The sequence below is a fragment of the Castor canadensis genome, chromosome 15 (assembly GCF_047511655.1).
Source record: "Castor canadensis chromosome 15, mCasCan1.hap1v2, whole genome shotgun sequence".
Taxonomy (NCBI): domain Eukaryota; kingdom Metazoa; phylum Chordata; class Mammalia; order Rodentia; family Castoridae; genus Castor; species Castor canadensis.
In genome coordinates this window covers 70,968,697-70,992,006 of record NC_133400.1, presented here as the reverse complement: position 1 = coordinate 70,992,006, position 23,310 = coordinate 70,968,697, and the positions used below count along the sequence as shown (strand labels likewise).

The window sequence follows — 23,310 nt, the reverse complement described above, 5'->3', positions numbered from 1 at the left end:
GGGGGAGAAATGACCCAAACACTGTATGCACATATGAATATAATAGAAAAAGAAAAAAAAATTCAAAATGTCCAAATGCAATGTACGCTGCTTGGAGTTCAGATCTGTGGTGTTATCTGTTTCAAGTGGTTTAATTTAAACCTTAGGCATCTGGAGAAAGCTAGACTTGAGTTTTCAAATGTCTGCTCTCTCACTTCACACAGGTTTCTGCTCAAATCCCATACCTCTCAAAGCTCTTCCCAACTACCTTATCTAAAACTCTCTAGCCATCACTGCGTGTCTTCTCACTGCTGTATTTCTTCATAGTTCTTCTCCCACTACATGACCTCATATGAATCTAGTTCATCCCTAGAGCCCAAGGGCCTAGTGCAGCATTGCCAAGCACCTAGAAGTCACTCAATCAGTTCAGTTACATCAACAAACTGTTTATCTTGTGTGGGAACACCTAAAGCTGATGCAAACGACATATTTCTAATGCTCACTTTTCTAAATATGTCCTACTTCACATGGAAATATATTTTGGGACGTAATGCTTTCCTTTCTCTCTCACCATATCTTCTTAATTTTTTTCTTTTTAAAGATCCTGGGGATGCAGGGCTTTGCACATGCTAAGCATACTCTTTACCAGTGAGCTACGCTCAGCCCTACAAAAATGAATTTAAAGCTGGGCACTGGTATCTCACACCTATAATCCTAGCAACTCAGGAGGCAGAGATCAGGAGGATTATGGTTCAAAGCCAGCCTGGGCAAACAGTTTGTAAGACCCTATTGTGAAAAAAACCATCACAAAAAAGGACTGGTGCTGGCTCAAGGTACAGGCCTTAAGTTCAAGCCTCAGTATGGCAAAAAAAAAAAAGAAAAGAATTTAAGGCCACTGCTAATGAAATATACTAGAGTTTGAAAATCAGGGTTTAACACGCCCTTGCATTGAGAAAAACCACTGAATAATTCATAATGTACCAAAAACAAAAGAATGATAAGTAAAAAATAAGTTGTTGTAAGAGTATATGTGGGCCGGGCGCAGGTGCCTCACGTCTGTAATCCTAGCTTCTCAGGAGATAGAGATCACGAGGGTAGTGTTCCAAGCCAGCCCCAGGCAAATAGTTTGAGACTCTATCTCAGAAAAAACCCATCACAAAAAAAAGGGCTAGTGGAGTGGCTGAAGTGGTAAAAGTGCCTGCCTAGCTAGCCTATGAAGCATAAGGCTCTGAGTTCAAACCCCAGTGCTGCAAGAGTATATTTGGAAATCACCAGGAAGGAGGATGTCTTATTTGAGGCAACCTGTACCCAATTCATTTGTCAATGAATAATGTTATCAGAGACTAAGCTGTAAGAAATTACAGAACTAGAAGGTATTCATGAAATAAATTTCCTGTATTTGTTGATGGTTGATTTTATCAGGTGTGAAAAGCCCAAGACACTGACTAAGTTTGTTTCGATACCTCCTGGAGAGTAACAAAATTCAGTGTGTGATCACTGTAACTTGACTGCACTAAATACTCTTTTTTGTTTTTTGTGATATTGGGGTTGAACTTAGGACTTTACGCTGTAGTTAGTGCTGGGGCCACACCTGCAGTGTGTCTACACTGAATTTTAATGTAGAATAAAGACAAATTAATCTGTGCCTAGAGGACAGAAATAAAAAGAAATAACTTTTTAACATTTACCAGTCAGATTATCTGTGGTATGAATGATACTGATGTGAATAATCTCCCCTAAAACAAATCAAAGAGTTTGTTGATACAAAACCTTACCTTTCATTCCAGCTCTCTTTGTGTCATCAATGGTTAAAAGTATTTCTACTGCACTTTGAGCACTATCAGATAACTTTTCTTCACCTTCTGGCCAAGGGATATCTATAAGTGCAAATATTCAATTAAGTTTGTTAATCACTGTTCAATTACACACAGATAAATGAATGTATCTTTACAAAGTCCCCAGGAAGTTAGCTTCCAGGAGCTCATGTCTATAATCCTAGCTACTTGGGAGGCAGAGATCAGGAGGATCTTAGTTTGAAGCCAGCCCCAGCAAATAGTTCCTGAGACCCTATCTCGAAAATACCCAACACAAAAAAGGGCTGGTGGAGTGGCTCAAGTGGCAGAGCTCCTGCCTAGTGAGTATGAGGCCCTGAGTTCAATCCCCAACACCCGCCACCCCCCCAAAAGTTCCCAGTAATTTGTGCATTCTAGGTAAGTGGTTTACCACTGAGCTACATCCCCAGCCCTGAATCTATTTAATTAAGTTTTTTTTGGCCATACTAAGGTTTGAACTCAGCCTTGTGCTTGCTAGGCAAGCACTCTTGAGCCACATTCCCAGCCCTTTTTTGCTTCAGTTATTTTTTCAATAGGGTCTTGTGTTTTTGCCTGGGTCAGCCCAAGACTCTAATCCTCCTACTTATGCCTGTGCCCCACCATGCCCAGCTACAAAATCTATTTAATAGAAGAAAAAGAATCACCTCTTTTCAGAATATTCTGAAATACTTGTTGTGGTGTTTCATCATTGAAAGGGGGAATTCCTGTTAGAAATTCAAACAAGCAAACTCCAAGTGCCCACCAGTCTACTGCAGGACCTGGAATTTAAGAGAAATAAGCTGAATTTGTAAGCATTTTCTGCAAATATGTGATCAACTGTAACAACACATGGATATTTGAGCATAATCAATGGCTTCGCTACCTAAGGTTTCTGTATTCACAAAGTACAGAACCCCCAAATTATCTTCATTTAGGCAATATGTTAATTAGCTTCCTCTTTATTTTCCAAGAAATTTAGATGAGCAGTTACCACAGTTATTTAAAGATGGTTTTAATGTCATTGTTTTCATTGATTAATAACTTCTGATGTTATAGATATTTTATGGATTTGAAATCCAGAGCATTTAAAAATGGCTTTGTCCAGTATTACACTTATCCCAAAACCAGGCAAAGATACCTCCAAAAAGGAGAACTATAGGCCAATCTCCTTAATGAACATTGATGCAAAAATCCTCAACAAAATAATGGCAAATCGAATTCAGCAACACATCAAAAAGATTATTCACCACGACCAGGCAGGCTTCATCCCAGGGATGCAGGGGTGGTTCAGCATACGAAAATCAATAAACGTAATAAACCACATTAACAGAAGCAAAGACAAAAACCACTTGATCATCTCAATAGATGCAGAAAAAGCCTTTGATAAGATCCAACATCATTTCATGATAAAAGCTCTAAGAAAACTAGGAATAGAAGGAAAGTTCCTCAACATTATAAAAGCTATATATGACAAACCTACAGCCAGCATTATACTCAACGGAGAAAAATTAAAACCATTCCCTCTAAAATCAGGAACCAGACAAGGATGCCCACTATCTCCACTCTTATTCAACATAGTACTGGAATTCCTAGCCAGAGCAATTAGGCAAGAAGAAGGAATAAAAGGAATACAAATAGGTAAAGAAACTGTCAAAATATCCCTATTTGCAGACGACATGATCCTATACCTTAAAGACCCAAAAAACTCTACTCAGAAGCTTCTAGACATCATCAATAGCTATAGCAAGGTAGCAGGATATAAAATCAACATAGAAAAATCATTAGCATTTCTATACACTAACAATGAGCAAGCGGAAAAAGAATGTATGAAAACGATTCCATTTACAATAGCCTCAAAAAAAATCAAATACCTAGGTGTAAACCTAACAAAAGATGTGAAAGACCTCTACAAGGAAAACTATACACTTCTAAAGAAAGAGATTGAGGAAGACTATAGAAAGTGGAGAGATCTCCCATGCTCATGGATTGGTAGAATCAACATAGTAAAAATGTCGATACTCCCAAAAGTAATCTACATGTTTAATGCAATTCCCATCAAAATTCCAATGACATTCATTAAAGAGATTGAAAAATCTACTGTTAAATTTATATGGAAACACAAGAGGCCACGAATAGCCAAGGCAATACTCAGTCAAAAGAACAATGCAGGAGGTATCACAATACCTGACTTCAAACTATATTACAAAGCAATAACAATAAAAACAGCATGGTACTGGCACAAAAACAGACATGAAGACCAGTGGAACAGAATAGAGGATCCAGATATGAAGCCACACAACTATGAGCAACTTATCTTTGACAAAGGAGCTAAAAATATATGATGGAGAAATAGCAGCCTCTTCAACAAAAACTGCTGGGAAAACTGGTTAGCAGTCTGCAAAAAACTGAAACTAGATCCATGTATATCACCCTATACCAAGATTAACTCAAAATGGATCAAGGATCTTAATATCAGACCCCAAACTCTTAAGTTGATACAAGAAAGAGTAGGAAATACTCTGGAGTTAGTAGGTATAGATAAGAACTTTCTCAATGAAACCCCAGCAGCACAGCAACTAAGAGATAGCATAGATAAATGGGACCTCATAAAACTAAAAAGCTTCTGTTCATCAAAAGAAATGGTCTCTAAACTGAAGAGAACACCCACAGAGTGGGAGAAAATATTTGCCAACTATACATCAGACAAAGGACTGATAACCAGAATATACAGGGAACTTAAAAAACTAAATTCTCCCAAAACTAATGAACCAATAAAGAAATGGGCACGTGAACTAAACAGAACTTTCTCAAAAGAAGAAATTCAAATGGCCAGAAAACACATGAAAAAATGCTCACCATCTCTAGCAATAAAGGAAATGCAAATTAAAACCACACAAAGATTCCACCTCACCCCTGTTAGAATAGCCATCATCAGCAACACCACCAACAACAGGTGTTGGCGAGGATGCGGGGAAAAAGGAACCCTCTTACACTGTTGGTGGGAATGTAGACTAGTACAACCACTCTGGAAAAAAATTTGGAGGCTACTTAAAAAGCTGGACATTGATCTACCATTTGATCGAGCAATACCACTCTTGGGGATATACCCAAAAGACTGTTACTCCAGAGGCACCTGAACATCCATGTTTATTGTAGCACTATTCACAATAGCCAAGTTATGGAAACAGCCAAGATGCCCCAGCACTGACGAATGGATTAAGAAAATGTGGTATCTATACACAATGGAATTTTATGCAGCCATGAAGAACGAAATGTTATCATTCGCTGGTAAATGGATGGAATTGGAGAACATTATTCTGAGTGAGGTTAGCCTGGCCCAAAAGACCAAAAATTGTATGTTCTCCCTCATATGTGGACATTAGATCAAGGGCAAACACAACAAGGGGATTGGACTATGAGCACATGATAAAAGCGAGAGCACACAAGGGAGGGGTGAGGATAGGTAAGACACTTAAAAAACTAGCTAGCATTTGTTGCCCTTAATGCAGAGAAACTAAAGCAGATACCTTAAAGCAACTGAGGCCAATAGGAAAAGGGGATCAGGAACTAGAGAAAAGGTTAGATCAAAAAGAATTAACCTAGAAGGTAACACCCACGCACAGGAAATCAATGTGAGTCAATGCCCTGTATAGCTATCCTTATCTCAACCAGCAAAACCCCTTGTTCCTTCCTATTATTGCTTATACTCTCTCTACAACAAAATTAGAGATAAGGGCAAAATAGTTTCTGCTGGGTATTGAGGGGGTGGGGGGGGAGAGGGAGGGGGCTGGAGTGGGTGGTAAGGGAGGGGGTGGGGGCAGGGGGGAGAAATGAACCAAGCCTTGTATGCACATATGAATAATAAAAGAAAAAAAATGGCTTTGTTTTTAAGAACATCAAGAGACAAACTATTTTTAATGAAAAATATTTTCAATAAAAAGTACTTATTTAAACTATGGTTTAAAGAGGCAATTAAGATAAAAATCTTAATGAATAGATAAAACCGATATCTAAATATCTTCATTGGAAGCAACATTTATATACAATTTTTGTTGTTGTTTTGTTTTTTGGTGAGATAGTTTCACTATGTTGCCTAAGCTGGCCTCTAACTCTTGGGTTTAAGTGATCCTCTTGCTGCAGCCTCACTTCACGCAGCTATTAACTTTTGTTTTGTTTTGTTTTGGAGACAGAGTCTCCATAGCCCAGGCTATGAACATATACACCTTCCTGCCTTAGCCTCCCAAGTGCGCACATTACAGATGTGCGCCAACCACACTAGCTGAAAGGATTATTTAAAAAAAAAAATTTTTTTTGAAAGGACTGGGGTTTGAACTCATGGCTTCACTCTTACAAAACAGGTGTTCTATTACTTCAACCACACCTCTAGTCCATGAAACGATCATTTTAAACATTGCCTCATATACTAGATCATATTTTTCTTCAGTTATGCCAATGTATAAAATGTTTCCTAAGCAAAGATTAATTTTAACACAAAAACGGTTAACTTCAATAAAAATTTAGAATAGGAAAGCTAGTGTCATGTTAAATTTGCCTACAAATTATTCTTTTAAAGACAGTTTCACAAAATTCCTTATTGTGGTTAAATAACTGCCACCATCCATTTTAAAAGAAGTAGGAAAGCATTGTGGAATCTGCTATTAGGAAAAACAAGTGCATGCATTTAGAATGCCTTTCACCTGCAAGCCACAGTCCCAGCTCCCTTTAAGTACCACAAAATGCCAATAGTCTGTAGGCTTCTATTTCTATAGTAACCACTATAAAACCACAGACCACTTCAGTTAGTAGCCTTTGAGGCAGCAATGAAAAGAATTATTCCAGTAGATTAGATAATATAATCAATAACAGGAAAGCAGGGAAATATCATGAAAAATATATTTGTATTTTACTTAGGTTAGAAATTAGAACCCTTTTCCCCGCTCAGGTAAAACGTACTGATGTTAAAAACCTATGTGATTCCTCCACAGACAAGTCACATATACCCAAATACATAAATAAGTCCAAGTGTAATAAGATCACATTATGATAAATCCTAGCAATTATATTATTAGTCAGAGAAAAAGAACAATCTTCTTTTACGTTACTGGCTTTTTTTTTTTTTTTTTTTTTTTGCAGTACTGGTGTTTGAACTCCTCATGGCCTCATACTTATTAGGCAAGTCCTCTACCACTGGAGCCATTCCACCAGCCCTCATTACTGGCTTTCTAATTAAAAATCTACTCCTGCAATTTATAGGGCTATATTCGTATATTTCTATTCCTTCATGAAAATGAATTAAAACATTTAGAAAATTAAAGCGTTTTGTAGCTGCTAATTTTAATATTTTTATCATTATTATTTCTTCTGCTGGCATAAAAAGGCTATATCTTCACACTGTGATATCTATTAAGCTATTAAAAAAATTACCATATGCCTATTTTTCTTTTTCTAGAGAACCATGTCTCTGAAAATCTTCCTGCTCAGAATGCAGAGACAGTTCATTTTTGTATTTCAATGTGAGCTGAAAGAAAAAAAACCAACTTTTTATGCTATGTGATCTAGTTACACTTTGACTACTTGAGTTAATGTGCTTTGCCATTATTGTTTTATAGAAGCTTACTTACCTGAAGTCAGAAATCCTGCACATAAGAAAACAGTAAAGTACACTGTATTAAAATTATGAGTTCATGCCAGGTGTGGTGGTACATACTTGTAATCCCAATTTAGGAGGCTGAGGCAGGAGGATGGAGAGTTTGAGCTCAGCCAGGGATACACAGGGAAACCCTGTCTCAAAAAACCAAACCCCCCAAAACACAACAAAAACAACTCCCCCCCCAAATTGTGAATTCACTCATTATCAGTAGGTATTGTGTCAGACATAATACAAAAATGACTGTGTCTCTAGGAGACCCAGTATAGATGATTTTAACACAATAGTAAAAGCTAAAACAAAAATATTCACAAGAAATTATAAGAAACTCTGCTTCACTAAGGGCCAAGACCATGGAGGTTATCTGGGAGGTCATAGTTGAGTCAGCCTGTTGCTTGGCTCAGGTGGCCACATGTCCTACTAAAATAGTGGCAATCCTACAACATAAATCTTCAAACCTAAAACTAATTTTCATACTCTATGCTAAGTTAGAGATAATGCTAATTATAATACAGGAAATAGGCCAGTAAATCTGTAACTTAACAAAAGGGGAACTGTACAAAAATCAGTAAGGACTCACAGGAACTTATTTGCTTTGGCTAATAAAGGAAGTGGGGAGTGTTAGAGGTAGGGGTGTAGCTCAATGGTACAGCACATGCCTAGCCAAGCTAGGTACTGGCACTACAAAATGAATGAATTAATAAGATAAAATAACATTAAACGTGCCTATTTCCAATATTGTAGAGATCATGAACAGTTACTGAGTGCTTCTAAAGAATTTTGGGGTGCTATGTAAAAGGCAGAAAACTCAAACTCTATTCTTCAGAAATTTCTTAAGTTTTTATAGTGGAGACAGACATAGCAACTAATAACAGAATAGCATAAGTTTTTAAAAAAATTTTTCTTTTATTTATTTTCGTGGCACTGGAGAATGAATGCAGGGCCTCACACATGCTAAACATGCACTTTACCAGTAAGCTACATCCTTAGCTCCTGAGTAAGGTAAGTTCTAAACAATTTCTAATAAGTAGTTGATTAAGATGCTGCACATGAACTAATGATGATATGAGAAGAAATTTGACTGGATGGTTCAAGAGACTGGCTTTTCCCAACTATGTCAAAATACATATGCAAAATAAGGAAGACTTGAAAATTAAATGCATTTCAGTAAGAAACAGAGTGAGACCATGGGAGGCTTATAAAGAGGTTCTTTGAGAGATGAGGCTAATATGAGATCTTAGAGCCTCAAATGTCATCAGCTAAGAGGGAGCCACCACAGGTGTTTGAGGAGGGAGAGAGAATGAACCACATAGTTTAGGGAAAAAACAAAACAAAACCCATGATGTTAATGATTATAGCCAGTAGAATGAAACTGAAGAGACCAGATAAGAAGGCCATAAAAATAATGAAAGAGCAGGTGACATTATTACAGTGAACAGTGGCCGAGACGAAAAATGCTGCAGAGATCTAAGTAACTGGACCTACTTAACTGGATGCAGGGATGATCACTATCCCAATGAAGGTGATGAAAATGATATAGGGAACAGAGATAGAGCAAGTGAGATAGCAAGTTCATTTTTTTCTTTTTTTGAGATGGTGTCTAACTATGTAGCACATGCTGGCCTAGAACTTGTTAAGTAGCCCTGGCTGTTCTCAAACTTATGATCTCCCTGCCTCAGCTGGCCAAGTGCTGGGATTATAGACATGCATCACCACACCTGGCTACAAGTCCAGTTTTTACAAATTTATTTAGATTAGAAATAGAGATTTGGGAAAGATTCACATGGAGATGACAACTGAGATCATAGGAGTGATGAGATTAACAGCAAGCATGTATAGAGAAAAGAGGGTATAGATCAGAAACTTCACAGTTCTAGCTGGGCATGCTGGTATACACCTGTAGTCCCAGCACCTGTGCACCCAAAGAAAAGGGAAATAATTAACATCAACATGTAGAAGAAGGGGGACTGGGGATGCAGCTCAGTGGTAAAGCACTTTCTTGCATGCACAAGGTACTGGCTTTGAGCCCTTGCGCCATAAAAAGAAGAAAAAGAGGAATTAGCCAGACTTAGAAGGTCAAAAATCTCATGTTCTCCCTCATATGTAGATTATAGACCTAAAACAAACGCAGTAATATTATTGGACATGGGTCACACACTAAGGGGAACACGCATGTAGGAGGAATAGGGACAGTGAAGGAAACCTAAAACTTGAATGTGGTTGATGTGCTCCGTGAGAGGAGCAAATAAAGTAATCTTAAACTGGCAGAGGCCATTATGGGAAGGGGATTGGGAAGTACTGAAGAGGTCTGGTAGAGATGAACCAATGTGGGTTGCAATACACAAGTGCCTGGAAGCAACGCTAGTAATCTCTCTGTACAGCTATCTTTATCTCACACTAGCAAAAATGCTGTGTCTTTCATATTATCTCTTACATTTTCTCATCAACAAAATTGAAGAACAAGAGGGTGGAACAGGTTCTGCCTGGAAGCAGGGTGTGGGGTGTGTGTGGGGAGGTGGCCCAAACAATGTATACACGTGAGTAAATGTAAAATCTATGTAAAAAAAAGATATTAAAGGCACTTCTGTTATGGGTTGAATTATATACCCCCAACCCCCAAAGTAGGCTTCCTTTAACCCCCGAGACCTTAGAATGTGACCTTATTTGGAAATAGCATCATTGCAGGTGCAATCAGTTAGTATAAGATGAGGTTACATTGGACTAGGATGGGCTGATATGACTGCTATCTTTATAAGAAGTCAGTCATGTTATGAAAGAGACACAGGGAGAATACCACCATATGAAGAGGTCCAATTAGAATGATGAATCAGGGAGACCAAAGATGGTGAGTAAACTACCAGAAGCAAGAAGAGCAAAGAAGGAGTCTCCTGAAGGTTTCAGATGGAGCATGATCCTGCTGACACCTTGATTTTGGACTTGTAGCTTACAACACTGTGAGCAACACAAAATATAGAGGGTGGGAGGCAGGACTTTTCCGGATCACTGAGATTAAACCAAAGGCAAAGTTCAAATGGCTGTCTGTCCTTCAGTGTTTGGTCTTTTACATTCAGAGACTAAGAGCCATTTGTTTTTTATTTTCCTAAAATAAATGCCATATATATGAGAAAGTATTTCATAAGTTCATTTTCTTTTACTTTAAGTAATCTAAATATTAAAGTTCGAAACAATTTTTCCTTAAAAGATTGTGTAATGATAAGTAACAATTCCAAATCCAAGGCCCACATGGCTTACCATGAGCTGTGCCCAGTAAGAGCTCTGGTGCTAGGTAGTCTGGGGTTCCTAAAATTCGTCCATCATCCCCTGGGGCTGCCCCTCTTCTCACACTCTTTGGAGTTCGGTAAGAAGTTCCTGACTTGACCTGATTTGGGGTCTGCTAAATTAGAAAGCGTTTAAGAGACAACAAGTATCTTGATTCCTTTTACAATGGATTAAGTACTGAAATAAAGACAAAAAGCTACAACATAGGCTATTAGGCATAGAAGAGGCAACCAAATCCTTGACCAGGGATTTGAAAATGTGCATTATGATTATGAAAAAGTTCTTATATGTAATGAAGTTCAATAGCTTACCATCAATTATTTCAATAAGATCTGGAAATAAAAGAAACAATGAAAAAATACAAAAGATCTGGGGATATAGCTCAGTGGTATATCTTAGGCCTTGGGTTTGATCCCTAGCAATGCAAAATAAATAAATACATAAATAAATAAAACAAAATCTTGGTAGTATGGATTAATATAAAGCTTAAGAATACTGCCAAAAACAAAAAAAAAGGAATTCCCTGTGAGAAAGGCTATGACTAAAAAATGAATTATTTGGACAATACATATGCTGAAATTATAAATAACTTCTTACATAAATGACATTTAAAAAGTTTTAATGTAATTGTTAACAACACCTTTGAGCCCAGGCTCTGAGGTTAAGGAACTTCTAAACCCTTAGTAAATTCTGGACAGAAAACCCAAGTCTCTTAACCTAATTTCAAAGTTTATACTTTTTATATTATGATGTTTCTCCAAAGGAAAAAAAAATGGAATGTTTGGTTTATAAAGGTAAAGTTTAGGATGGATATCATAGTGCATTCCTGTAATACTAGCTTTATCTACTACTATCAGCTTTATTTTTCTATATGGAAATTTAACAGATTTTCTATAAGAACAAAACTATATAATTAATACCACAAACTCTAGCTGAGAGGCAAATGTCCATCTTAACAGTTTAGTTTTCTAAAATCCAAAGAATAAAATGCTAAAAAAGTTGTTAATATTGCCAGTGGCTGATGGCTGTAATCCTAGCTACTTGGGAGGCTGAGATCAGGTGGACCAAGGTTCTAGGTTAGCCTAGGCATATGATTTGAGAGACTCCCAGCTCCAAAATAACCAGAGCTAAATGATCTGGAGTTATGGCTTAAGTGTCTTCTTTGCAAGCACAAAGCCCTGGGTTCAAACCCCAGTCCCACACACACACACACACACACACAAATGTAATATACCTGATAGGGCATACTGGATCTTTCTTTTTGAGTAGGAGTTATAGCCATGGGATAGGAGCCACTATAGGCACATGAAATATCCATTGCATCATAAGAAGTAATGCTCATCTTGGATGGTTCTGAGTTATTGGATACATTAATATGACTGTTAAAACTTCGAAAAGCTACAGCATTTCTTTTAGAAAGGGTTAATGTTTTCAGCACCTCTGAAGAAGGAACTAACATTTTTTGGTTACTATCTTGGACAGCAGAGTTCTCATCATCTTTTGGCAAGGCAGTTTCTTGGCAGTTTGGTGACACAGTAAGATTTTCAATATTTGATTCTTCAAAAGATGACTCTTTGATGCTTTTCTCTGGATCTAAGGACTGCCTTTCTAAGGAACTTTCCATTATAGAAATTCCATGAAAAGATGAATCTGAGTCCATGTAAATACTTTTAGGAGCTCTTTCATCATCAGAACATAGAAAATTAGAACTTAGGTAGTCCTTCTTACTAGTCTTTTCACAATCTTCATCTAGTTCACACATAAGGTTTTTTGCGATCATTGGTATACATAATTTTTCTGGTGTTTGTTGTCTATCAGTAAAATAAGTGACAATGTTCTCCTTATTGGTACAGTCATTTTTCTGACTTCTACACAGCGAGAGCTTAAGATCTTGGACTTCAGCTGTTAAGCCTGTATTTTGATTTGTACAGCAGTCTATCATTTCATTATTATGTTTATATTCTACACAATTTTTTTTATTTTGTATGATTTTCTCACAAGGACTAGAGTCAACCAAGTGAAAATTTCTTTTCAAACTTCTTTTCCCAAAGTGCTCTTCAGACATACCACTGGAATTCACAGTCCACTCACTTGACTGATGGAAACCAGATTGTCTTGTGTCAGTGGTCATATTTTCATTATTTATATCCAATTCTCTTGCTTCCCAAGAAACTTCCCCAGAGAAGCATTTTTTAGCAAGATTTACACAAGACCTTCCGGAGGCAGAAATGGCACTACTGTTATGAATGGAAGAAAGGGCTAATTCCAGATCCTTTTTATGGAAGCTTTTGGTCTCGATGGCATTTGTAGATTTTGTGCATAACTTTTCAACTGCATTCCAATTCATCATTGTAGAGCCCAATGCCTCATCACTTTCCTAAGAGGGAGGAAAATATTCTTTTTAGTTATATAAAAGCTGAGATTCTTTAACATTTTAAGCTATGCCTAGCTACATGGGATAAACAACTCCATAAACTACTAACATTCCGATCTCCACTTTCAAATGGAACAAAAGAATAGTGGTAATAGAGAACTGGAAAATAATTGTAGTATAAGCTTACATACATTAGTTTGAATGAAACACTGGTCAAAAATTTAAATCAGTTAACTTCTAATAATCATTTTGGTACTATACCATGTTATTAAACAGAACAATTAACAGGCAAATCTAGGGGAAAGGCTACATTACGTATTTATCTGTTTGGCAATAGGGGTATGGATGATTCTATTTTGAATTGCAAAATTCAAATCTAGTCAATGAAAAATTATAGACCAAAAATATTGTTACTGTAAACATGTAATACTTTACATGAATAATAAACCCAGAAATAGCAGAAATTAAAATTCATTGTCAACAAGATGCACTGGTAACAAAATGATTTTTAAAAAAAAAACTATTTGATTTCCAACTATCTGTGGGTGCTCAGGCTTACTCAAAGTTTTATAATATTGCAATCTCATGCACAGTGACCAAGATTTTTACAAGAATATTTAACTAGAGAGAATCTTGACTGTTTTTGATGTGCAAATATCAAATTGTAATAACTAGTATTAACTTATTTAGTAATAAAGAGGCAGACTTAGTCACAAACAAAAAAGAAAATTCCTGAATTATAATTTGTTGATCTGTAAGCTCAGAAAATGATGAATTTGGAGATTACTACAAGGGTATCAGAGGGCCCCTATGGTTCATTATCACTCCTTTGATATAACTTTCAAAGCATTACTATAATCTGGCTATTGAGATGACCTTTGAGATGAAGAACTGGGAGGAAGAAGGGAAAGCTGTGTGTAGTTTGAAATACTATCAGTATGCTTTCTAGAATATGAAACAGTTGAAATGATATTACTAGGAATGGAAATCTGTTCATTCTATAGCATGTATTATCCATAGCACAGCCTATAAACAGACAAAAGATTGAGAAACCCTACTTTATCTAAAGTTAATTTGACCTTACTCAGAAAATACAAACATCCAAAAATAATGAAGAACATCAGATTACTGAGAATAAGAAGCAAATAACATCCAAATAATCTTATCAAATGGAAGGTTTACTCTAAGATTATTTTATCAGCATCCTACAAAGGAGACATTACTATAATTTTATATTTTTGTTCTTATCATCTTTTAGTATCATCTTTAATAACTTTTAAAAAAGACAAAAATGGAATGTATAAATTAAGTAAAACAATTTTAAGTAAATCTATTCATTATGTAAGCAATCTCATTACAATAGATACATTTAAGGGCATACCTATATCCTTTGTGGTCTAAAAGCTAGTTTTGAAAAGTTATTTCATTAAATGAGAAACAGTATAAAATGATGTAGGCTAAAAAAACATAAAAAATTTCAAAAGCTAATGTCAATATCATGGTAGGGAATTAAAAAGCAAAGCTAGAGCTGGGCAATAATGGCTCATGCCTGTAATCCTAGGTATTCAGGAGGCAGATATCAGGAGGATCATGGTTCAAGGCCAGCACATGCAAAAAGCAAGACCCTATCTCAAAAATACCCAACACAAAAAAGGGCTAGTGGAGTGGCTAAACTGGTAGAGCATCTGCCTAGCAAGTGTAAGCCCAAGTTCAAACTCCAGTACTATATAACCCCCTACCCAAAAAGTCTTCTTAGATGCCTAGAAGTTGAACATTTACCCTCAGTTTATTATAATTATTTACTCATTATATATCAGAAAAGATCAATTTCACAACTGAATGAGATATGAAATATTTCAAAAGAATTTGACAGAATATCCAGGAAAGTGAAGAATTTTTTAAATAATATTTCAACTGCCATTCATGTACCAATTTAATTTCCTTATAGGATTTGCATGAAAAGGCATGGTATTTCCATCATTAATTTGACATACACAGTTGGTTTGGATTAAAATAATTTCTTTCTAACCTGACAATCCTTTTCCCATTTGGGACTGCTGTGGCATTCTGATTCCACACTGGACATGAAGGTGTGAGACTGACTACTGGCACTAGATGTACCCAGCCTTTTCCGAGACTGGAGAAGATTAGAAGTTAGACATTTCACAGGCATTCCTGGGTTGGAGCGAAGTGTTTCATGACCTGTAGGAAAAAGAAAATACTGCAGCTATGTCACAACTTTCTTCGTCTCTTAATGAAACTGAATCTTTATAGATAATTGTAGTAGCTACTGCATATCAGAATGATTTCTTGTAGACACTAACCAGTCCATAACGATAGCTGCAGGTATTTCTAGAATGATTCTCATTATTTATTTAGATTCATAAATTGTTGCAAATACAAGTGCTGTTCTGAAAGTCCTAACAAAATCCCCTTAACATTTATAAAGTAAAATTCAGGACAAGGGAATTAATTTTTAATTAAAAGAAATCAATTCTAAGTTGTTTATTATCCAATTTGAAGGTATTCTTGATAAAGGAGCATTATTGATGTATCATGTCCAGATGTGCTTTAAGTCCAACTTGTATTTAATTAAAAACTATAGTTTTATTGGAATGCTTGGATTCTATTAAAGCTATACACACACCTATACATATATATATATATATATATATATATATACACATACACATACCTATGTTTGTGCACACACACAAGTTTGAATTATAGATATCCATTAAGAATTTTTTGAAAATTTTTTTATTATATTATTGTTGTACTGGGGGTACATTGTGACATCTACAAAAGTGCTTATAATAAATCTTAGTTAAATTCACCCCTCCATCATTCTCTTTTTATTTATTTTTATTTTTGGTGGAACTGGGGTGTGGACTCAAGACCTCACACTTGCTAGGCAGGTGCTCTTACTACTTGAGCCACTCTGCCTGCCCCATCATCATTCTCCTTTATTCTCCCCCACCTCCCCCAGGATTTTCTTTCTTTCTTTCTTTCTTTGGACAGTGCAGGGGATGGAACCCAGGGCCTTACACAAGCTAGGCAAGCACTCTACCATTAAGCTACATTCCAATCCCAATATAAGGGATTTTCCTACTAACACTGGCTTAAAGGAATGAGTAATGGTAAATTGGTTCACAATGAGTTAGTGCAATAAAGTAACACTATTTGTATGATACTTGCTCCTTTACTATTTAAATACAAAATGCTAAAAATGGTTGTTAAACTTATAATTGGACACAACTACTTTTACTAAAGATCAAAATATGTGGATGTAAAGGTTTTTTTGCTGTTGTTTTTATGGTACTGGGGTTGAATTCAGGACCTCTTGCTTGCTGGGCAAGGGCTCTACTAATTAAGCCATGCTCCCAGTCTTTTTGCTTTTTTTAGTTTGTTTTTCAGGTAGGATCTTGCTCTTGTCTGGGCCAGCCTGGGACTGTGATCCTTCCTCCTATCTCAGGGACTATGAGCTTTCTGAGTGGCTGGGATCCTGTGGTCCACTATGTGTGCCACCATGCATGGCTTGTTTTTTAAGATAGGGTCTCACTAACTTTTGCCTAGGCCGGACTTGGACCACGATCTTCCTATCTCCTCTTCCCAAGTAGCTAGGATTACAGGGCTTCTGCCACCATAACTGGCCCCAAACATTTTATACATATCTAAAAAATGCATGTATCTTTTCTTTCCCAAAAAGGGTGAATATGACCTTAATTTCAAGGAAATTCTTGGTCTTGTAGCTTTTTGATGTGGTAAGTCTTATAATTTTAAAACCAGAAGAATCTCAAAGTCTATCTAATCCAACTTTTTTTTTTTGTGGTACTGGGGTTTGGACTCAGGGCCTTGTGCATACTAGGCAAGCACTCTACCACTTGAGCCATGCCTCTAGACCTTTTTACTTTAGGTTATTTTTCTGATAGGGTCTCATGATTTTTTTGCCCAGGCCAGTCATGAACCATAATATTCCTACTTATGCCTTCCATAAAACTAGGGTTGCAGATGTGTTAAGATGGGGGTCTTGCTAACTTTTGCCCAGGCTGGCCTTGCGCTGCTGTTCTTCTAATCTCCACCCCCTGAGTAGCTGGGATTACAGATGTGCACCACTGTGCCCAGCCCCCAACTTTCTTTTTGATACACAAATCCTTTCAGTGGAATTCCTGACACTCAATAGGCATTGACTTTGTTATATGACTGAACAAGTCAACTGCCTTCCCTGAATAACATGGGAACGTGTGTTTAAGCTACTATCATGTGCATACTGTACATTTGATAATGAGTTGTTTCTCAATTGCTGGTATGACCAGGCCATTCCCTACTTTAGGACTTTTGATAGCTCCCACTTGTCTAGAACTCAAATCCTAGTATTTCTGTAGCAACACTTGATCCTTCCTGATCTACATGCCAAGCTTTCCTTCTCATTGCACATTATTTCCCACTCTCACTTTTAGTTCCTATTGTTTGAAGTGGAATATACTTACATTTATTCCTGCCTTTGCATATGGTAATGTACTAAACTTGTAGCTACGAAGTTCTTTTTTTGGGTGGTACCGGGGTTTGAACTCTGGGCCTCATGGTTGCTAAGCAGGCACTCTACCACTTGAGCCATTCCACCAGCACTTTTTGTGTTGGATATTTTTAAGATAGGGTCTCACCAACTGTTTGCCCACCACTCAGGAGGCTGAGACAGGAGGATCAAAAGTTTAAGGCCAGCCTGGGCTATGTAGTGAGACTGTCTCAAAAAACCAAACTACTACCACCACCACCTCCAACAACAACAAAAAACCTCAGTTGGCACTGATGGCTCACACCTGTAATCCTAGCTAGTCAGGAGGCAGAGATTAGGAGGATCACAGTTCAAAGCCAGCCTGGGCCACATCAGTTTGAAAAATCCTATCTTGAAAAAACCCCATAACAAAAAGTGGTAGTGGAATAGCTCAAGGTATAGGCCCTGAGTTCAAATCCCAGCACCACAATAAATAAATGAATAAATAAATAAACCTCTACTTTCTAATTTAAGCTACCTCATAATCTTTTGGATAAGTTTATAAAAACACAACACTGCACTCCATCTTCTTCCTAAAGTTTTCCATAGACCCAGTATATTGAAATTTACCTAATGAGCATTCCAATATTATGGGAAATTGAAGAATATCTCATATTTTATTCTGCCTACTTAAAAATGTGCGACAAACCTATCAGAAATGGCAGAAAATATAGTAATGCCACAGGCAGTTCAGATATTTGCATTTTAAAATTATTAAATTGATACCAGAAATGTAAACTTTAGAAATATTTTTGTTCCTTAAAGCTCACACTTAATGTAATACACTACTCTTTCTTTTATACTTACATGATTTTAATAGTTTGTTATCCCTTTGATCTACAGACATAGGACAAATTAATCCTTGAGGAAGCTGTGATGTTTCAGATTGATGGGTTGAGAGGATGTCTGTAGATTCTTGATTTTTCTCTGCAACTGGTGTGAACTATTAAAGAGTAAAAATTTAAAACAAATGTTAAGAGATTTAATTTCAGAAAAAATGTCACCTAAGTTAGAGCATCTAAGTAGACACACTGTCAAGGTAATGCTACCTCATGCTTGACATTTAAATCAATTTTGAAAAATAGGTACAGTGTGTGTGGGGGGTTACTAGTGGGAGGGTAGAGGGTGAAAGAAGATTAAGGTGACGGTATAGGTATATGGTACATGGCCTTCATGTATATGAAACAGAACAAAGAAACCTCTTGTAATTGCTTTAATTGGGGTGGGGAAGGGGATAAGGGGGAGAGACAATGGGGGCAATGTGACTAATGGCACAATATAAGTCTAATTGGAATTGTCACTATGAATCCCCCATATAATGAATATATCCTAATAAAAATGTATTAAAAAATGAGGAAACACAGTATCACAAAAAAAAGAAAAGAAAAATGGGAAAAAGAACAGAAAAAGGATTTGCTTATGTTTTAGAATTGTGGTCAGGAAAGACACATTTTCACCTACTCAGGAAGATTAAAGATGTAAATTAATAAACTATCTGGCAACATCATATGCATTTAATTTTCAAAAAAGAAAAAAACCTATTTTGATCTTCTTTTTTTAAAGGAGACTTTAAATTTTAAGTGGTGATCATGAAAGGGTATGTTATGTGAGTTTTTTTTCTTATCAAATACTTACAAATCCCAAAGAACTGATGAGAGACAATACTTGTCCTGGGGTTCTTGAGTAATCTTGTTTAGGTTTAGCCATTGATGGTGTTGTAAGGATATCCATCATATTGATGTCTATACATGCAAAGGAAAGCATATGAATTTCTTCAAAATCTTCAATTGTCATTGACTAAGTCAATAATTATGCATGCTGACCTTGCCCCTCTTTCTACATATTAACCTTGCCTACAAAACTGGTTTGTGCAAGGTAAATATTATGCCATGCCACAGACGAAACATTTACAGCTAATGAAATCATTAAAAAGTCTGATAGAACACAGCTTTGTTTGGAATGAAAGGAACATAGAGAAATGAAACAGAGTCCTGATACCTTTTTGAGGAGTACTTGGTCACTAAAAATGAGCATCATCTAACTTGCAAGAAAATAATTTTCGGTGAATTAATATTGGAAAAGGAGGAAGTAGGGAGCAATACAATTATAGATCCCTCATATTAACTAATAAGTTTGAGCCTGTAACAATGTAGAAATTGACCCATACATATCATTAGCATGATTTAATGTGTAATATTTTAAAATGATTCAACACTGACAAATAATACTACACTACTTAACTTAGATATCAAAAATAGCAAGGCTAATGTTCTATATATGGTATAGGCCTTTATAAAATATAAAGTTTGAACTTAACTTTCATTTGTGTCTCACATTGATGAGCAGTAAGAACAAATAAGTAATAATCTAATAGTTTACAAATAAAACTAAAAAATTAGACATTCCTTTATGACATAAAAATGATTTAAATTCACCAAGAACATCATTTTAATACAAATTTCCAGTAATTTATCTGAAATCCTAGCTTTGCTTCACAATTCAAAAATGTTTATAGTGATTGATCGATTGATGGACTTGGTGGTACTGGGGTTTGAACTCAAGGCTTATGCTTGCTAGGCAGGCACTGTACCCCTTGAGCCACTCCACCAGCCCTATTTTGTGTTGGGTATTTTCGAGATAAGGTCTCATGAATTATTTGCCCAGGCTGGCTTCAAACTGTGATCCTCCTGATCTCTGCCTCCTGAGTAGCTAGGATTACAGGCATGAGCCACTGGCACCTGGCTGAAAATGTTCAGATTTTAGAAAGCTAATATGGTAAACATACTATATTTTATGGAACATCCCAAGTGACATCTCACATACACCTGCAATCAAATATTATTTCTGCAGCAAAATGTATGAAATAATCACATGGAGTGGAATTAAGAAGAACTACAAAAAATGTAGAAAAAAGAAATAATAATAAAAAAAAAAAACCCAAGAGGAAAAACTACAAATAGTCTCATATGAACTCAGGTCAGAATTTTAGGAAAGTTAGGAAAAACCTTTAGAGATTCATAACTGTTTTGAATTTTGTAATTCCATATAAAGAATTATAGATATCGCTATATTTTCAAGTAATTGTAATATCAGGGTTTGTAATTTTTAAATCCAACTTTGGGTTACTGCTCATTTATTAAAAAAAATAACATTCTCATACTGTATCCACTCTTTTATGGTGCTGGTGATTGAACCCAAGGCCCTACACATGGCACTCTGATAATAGACCTATGTCCCTAGCCCATTCTTCTATGTTCATTTTTCCCACCATTGAGCTATATCCCAGCCTTCTTCTATGCATTTATTTATTTATATTTTTGGGAGGGAATTGGGGTTTAAACTCTGGGCTCTGCATTTACTAGGTAGTCACTTGAGCCACAATTTACAGCCATTTTTTCTCTGGTTATTTTTCAGATGGGCTCTCACTGAACTGCACCTCCAATGCCCTCTTGCCCCCACTATTTTCTTCTTTAATAGAAAAAACACACCATTAAGTATTTCTAGAGTACTTTTGAATAAATAACTATCAAATTTTATTTATTGTAAATTAACAAAGAAAATGGTACAAGTTAATGAAATGTACTCTCTAAAATTTGTTGGGACACTTAAAAGGCACTTACCTGCTATTTTCCTTACCTCTATTCAAAGTAACTTTGGAAAGGCCAAAATCTGTCAGTTTAATATGACCTTCATTAGAAATAAGCATATTGTCTGGTTTCAAATCCCTGCATATACAAAAATGCAAGTAGTTTGATGTTAGAATGTCTTGTAGTAAGGCAGAGAACAGAAAGAGGGAAAGAGAGAGAGAGAGTGTGTGTGTGTGTGTGTGTGTGTGTGTGTGTGTGTTACGGTAGAGACAAATCCCACTTATTTCCTCTAAAATTAAGGCACTCACTGGTGGCTTTGAAAAGTGCAGAAAACAAGTCTCAAAAGGAAAACATCAGCCAGTCATGGTAGCTCATGCCTGTCATCATAGCTACTTAGGAGGCAGACGCTGGGAGGATTACGGTTCTAGACCAGCTTGTGCAAAAAGTCCACAAGACTACATCTCAACTAATAAGAAGCTAGGTATGTGGTACATGCCTGTCATCCCAGCTATGCAGAAAGGGTAAATCAGAGCATCTCAGTTCAAACCAGCCAGGGAATAAAAGTGAGGTCCTATTCAAAAAATGCTGAAAGCAAAAAGGCCAGATGGAGTGGCTCAAGTAGTACAGCACCTGCCTATCAAGCTTAAGTTCAAACTCCATTACTGCCAAAAAAAAAAAAAAAAGAAAAAACATCATTTATATAGCTGAACGCACAAAGACAGTTAAATTATTTAATGCTAGATTACCATTGGCATTATTTGTCAGATACTCCATTAAAGTAAATAAATCCCATTAGAAAAAATATTAGTCTCAAGCCTGGTCAAAATTACATCTATGTCTATAAAGGAAAACATGATTAAGCTTTACAGATCAGACCACTTCACCTTCCATTCCAGAGAGGAAGAGCTAGGACTACAAAATGAAGCATTTTTGTGTGATGGTAGGAGTAGAAAAAGATTCAATATTTTTTACATTAAAATGCATATTCAGGTTCATAGCAATATACTTAAAAAGCACAGGAAGACAAAACAAGAGGTATCAAAATCTCTAAACTTTTGATACCTGGAAATATGGACAAGTGGTTACTGCCAACAGTTGAGATTCAAACATTTAATACATAATTTGGGTGCATTTTTAAATAATAGTCTGGAAAAAAGCCAGTCTTTTACCTGTGGATTATTCCATGTCTATGCAGATAGTCCAGAGCCAATGCTACTTCGGAAATGTATTTCACAGCCATCTCTTCATCAAAATAACCGTATATATGTAGGAGAGACTTAACATCTCCACCAATAAGATACTCCATCACCTATCAAAAAGGAATTTAATGTTATGAAGAAAAACTATAATTACTTTAAAAATGTAGTTATTGGGCACTAAAGTTACAGATTTTTACCATGGTTGTATCACAAAACATATTTTCTTTTTCTTTCTTTTTTTTTATTTTTATTTTGCTATACTGGCTTGAACTCAGGGCTTTACACTTGTTAGGCACGTACTCCACCAACTGAACCGCACCTGAAGCCCTTTCTGCTTTAGTTATTTTTTTTCTGGTAGGGTTTTGTGTTTTTGCCTGGGCTAGCCTTAGACCACGCTCCCTTATCTATGCCTCTGGAGTAGATGCATTACAGATGTGCATTTGTTGAAATGGGGGTCTCACTAACTTTTTGTCCAGGCTGGCCTTGAACTGCAATCCTCTGAATCTCTGTTTTAAGTAATTGGAATTACAGGTGTGATACACTAAACCTGGCCACAAATGTATTTTCTTATTATCACTCATACATTAATACCAGGTTTACTTTTGTTTTTTGAGATAAGGTCTTGCTGTGTATGTAGCCCAGGTTGGCCTTGAACTCACCATCCTCCTGCCTCAGCCTTCCTGAGTGCTGGGATTTATAGGCATGTACCACACCACGCACAGATTTAAATTTTATTTACTCACTGGAATTAAAATTTCATTGTAATTCTCAGGTACCAAAAATATTCTTTAAAAATTTTCCCCTACCTTTTAAAAATGCAAAAGCTAGTCTTAGCTTATAAAGGACAAATTTGGTCCATAGGTCATAGTAGTTTGCCAC

At 36.3% G+C, this 23,310-nt stretch overlaps 1 protein-coding gene across 4 annotated transcripts in view; it reads right to left on the bottom strand.

Annotated features, from left to right (window-relative positions):
• Mastl (microtubule associated serine/threonine kinase like) overlaps window positions 1-23,310 on the bottom strand; it is a 32,880-nt gene that overhangs the window by 4,897 nt on the left and 4,673 nt on the right. The window contains exons 3-12 of one of the 4 annotated variants that reach the window (XM_074056449.1): window positions 22,402-22,541; window positions 21,282-21,370; window positions 19,281-19,387; window positions 18,453-18,588; window positions 15,120-15,292; window positions 11,951-13,093; window positions 10,690-10,831; window positions 7,412-7,426; window positions 2,456-2,569; window positions 1,755-1,856 (exon numbers count right to left, since the gene is read on the bottom strand). In XM_074056449.1, the coding sequence (XP_073912550.1) occupies window positions 1,755-1,856; window positions 2,456-2,569; window positions 7,412-7,426; window positions 10,690-10,831; window positions 11,951-13,093; window positions 15,120-15,292; window positions 18,453-18,588; window positions 19,281-19,387; window positions 21,282-21,370; window positions 22,402-22,541 (2,161 nt within the window). The remainder of the gene's footprint in view (window positions 1-1,754; window positions 1,857-2,455; window positions 2,570-7,411; window positions 7,427-10,689; window positions 10,832-11,950; window positions 13,094-15,119; window positions 15,293-18,452; window positions 18,589-19,280; window positions 19,388-21,281; window positions 21,371-22,401; window positions 22,542-23,310) is intronic. The other 3 variants (XM_074056450.1, XM_074056451.1, XM_074056452.1) reach the window with 3 other exon arrangements.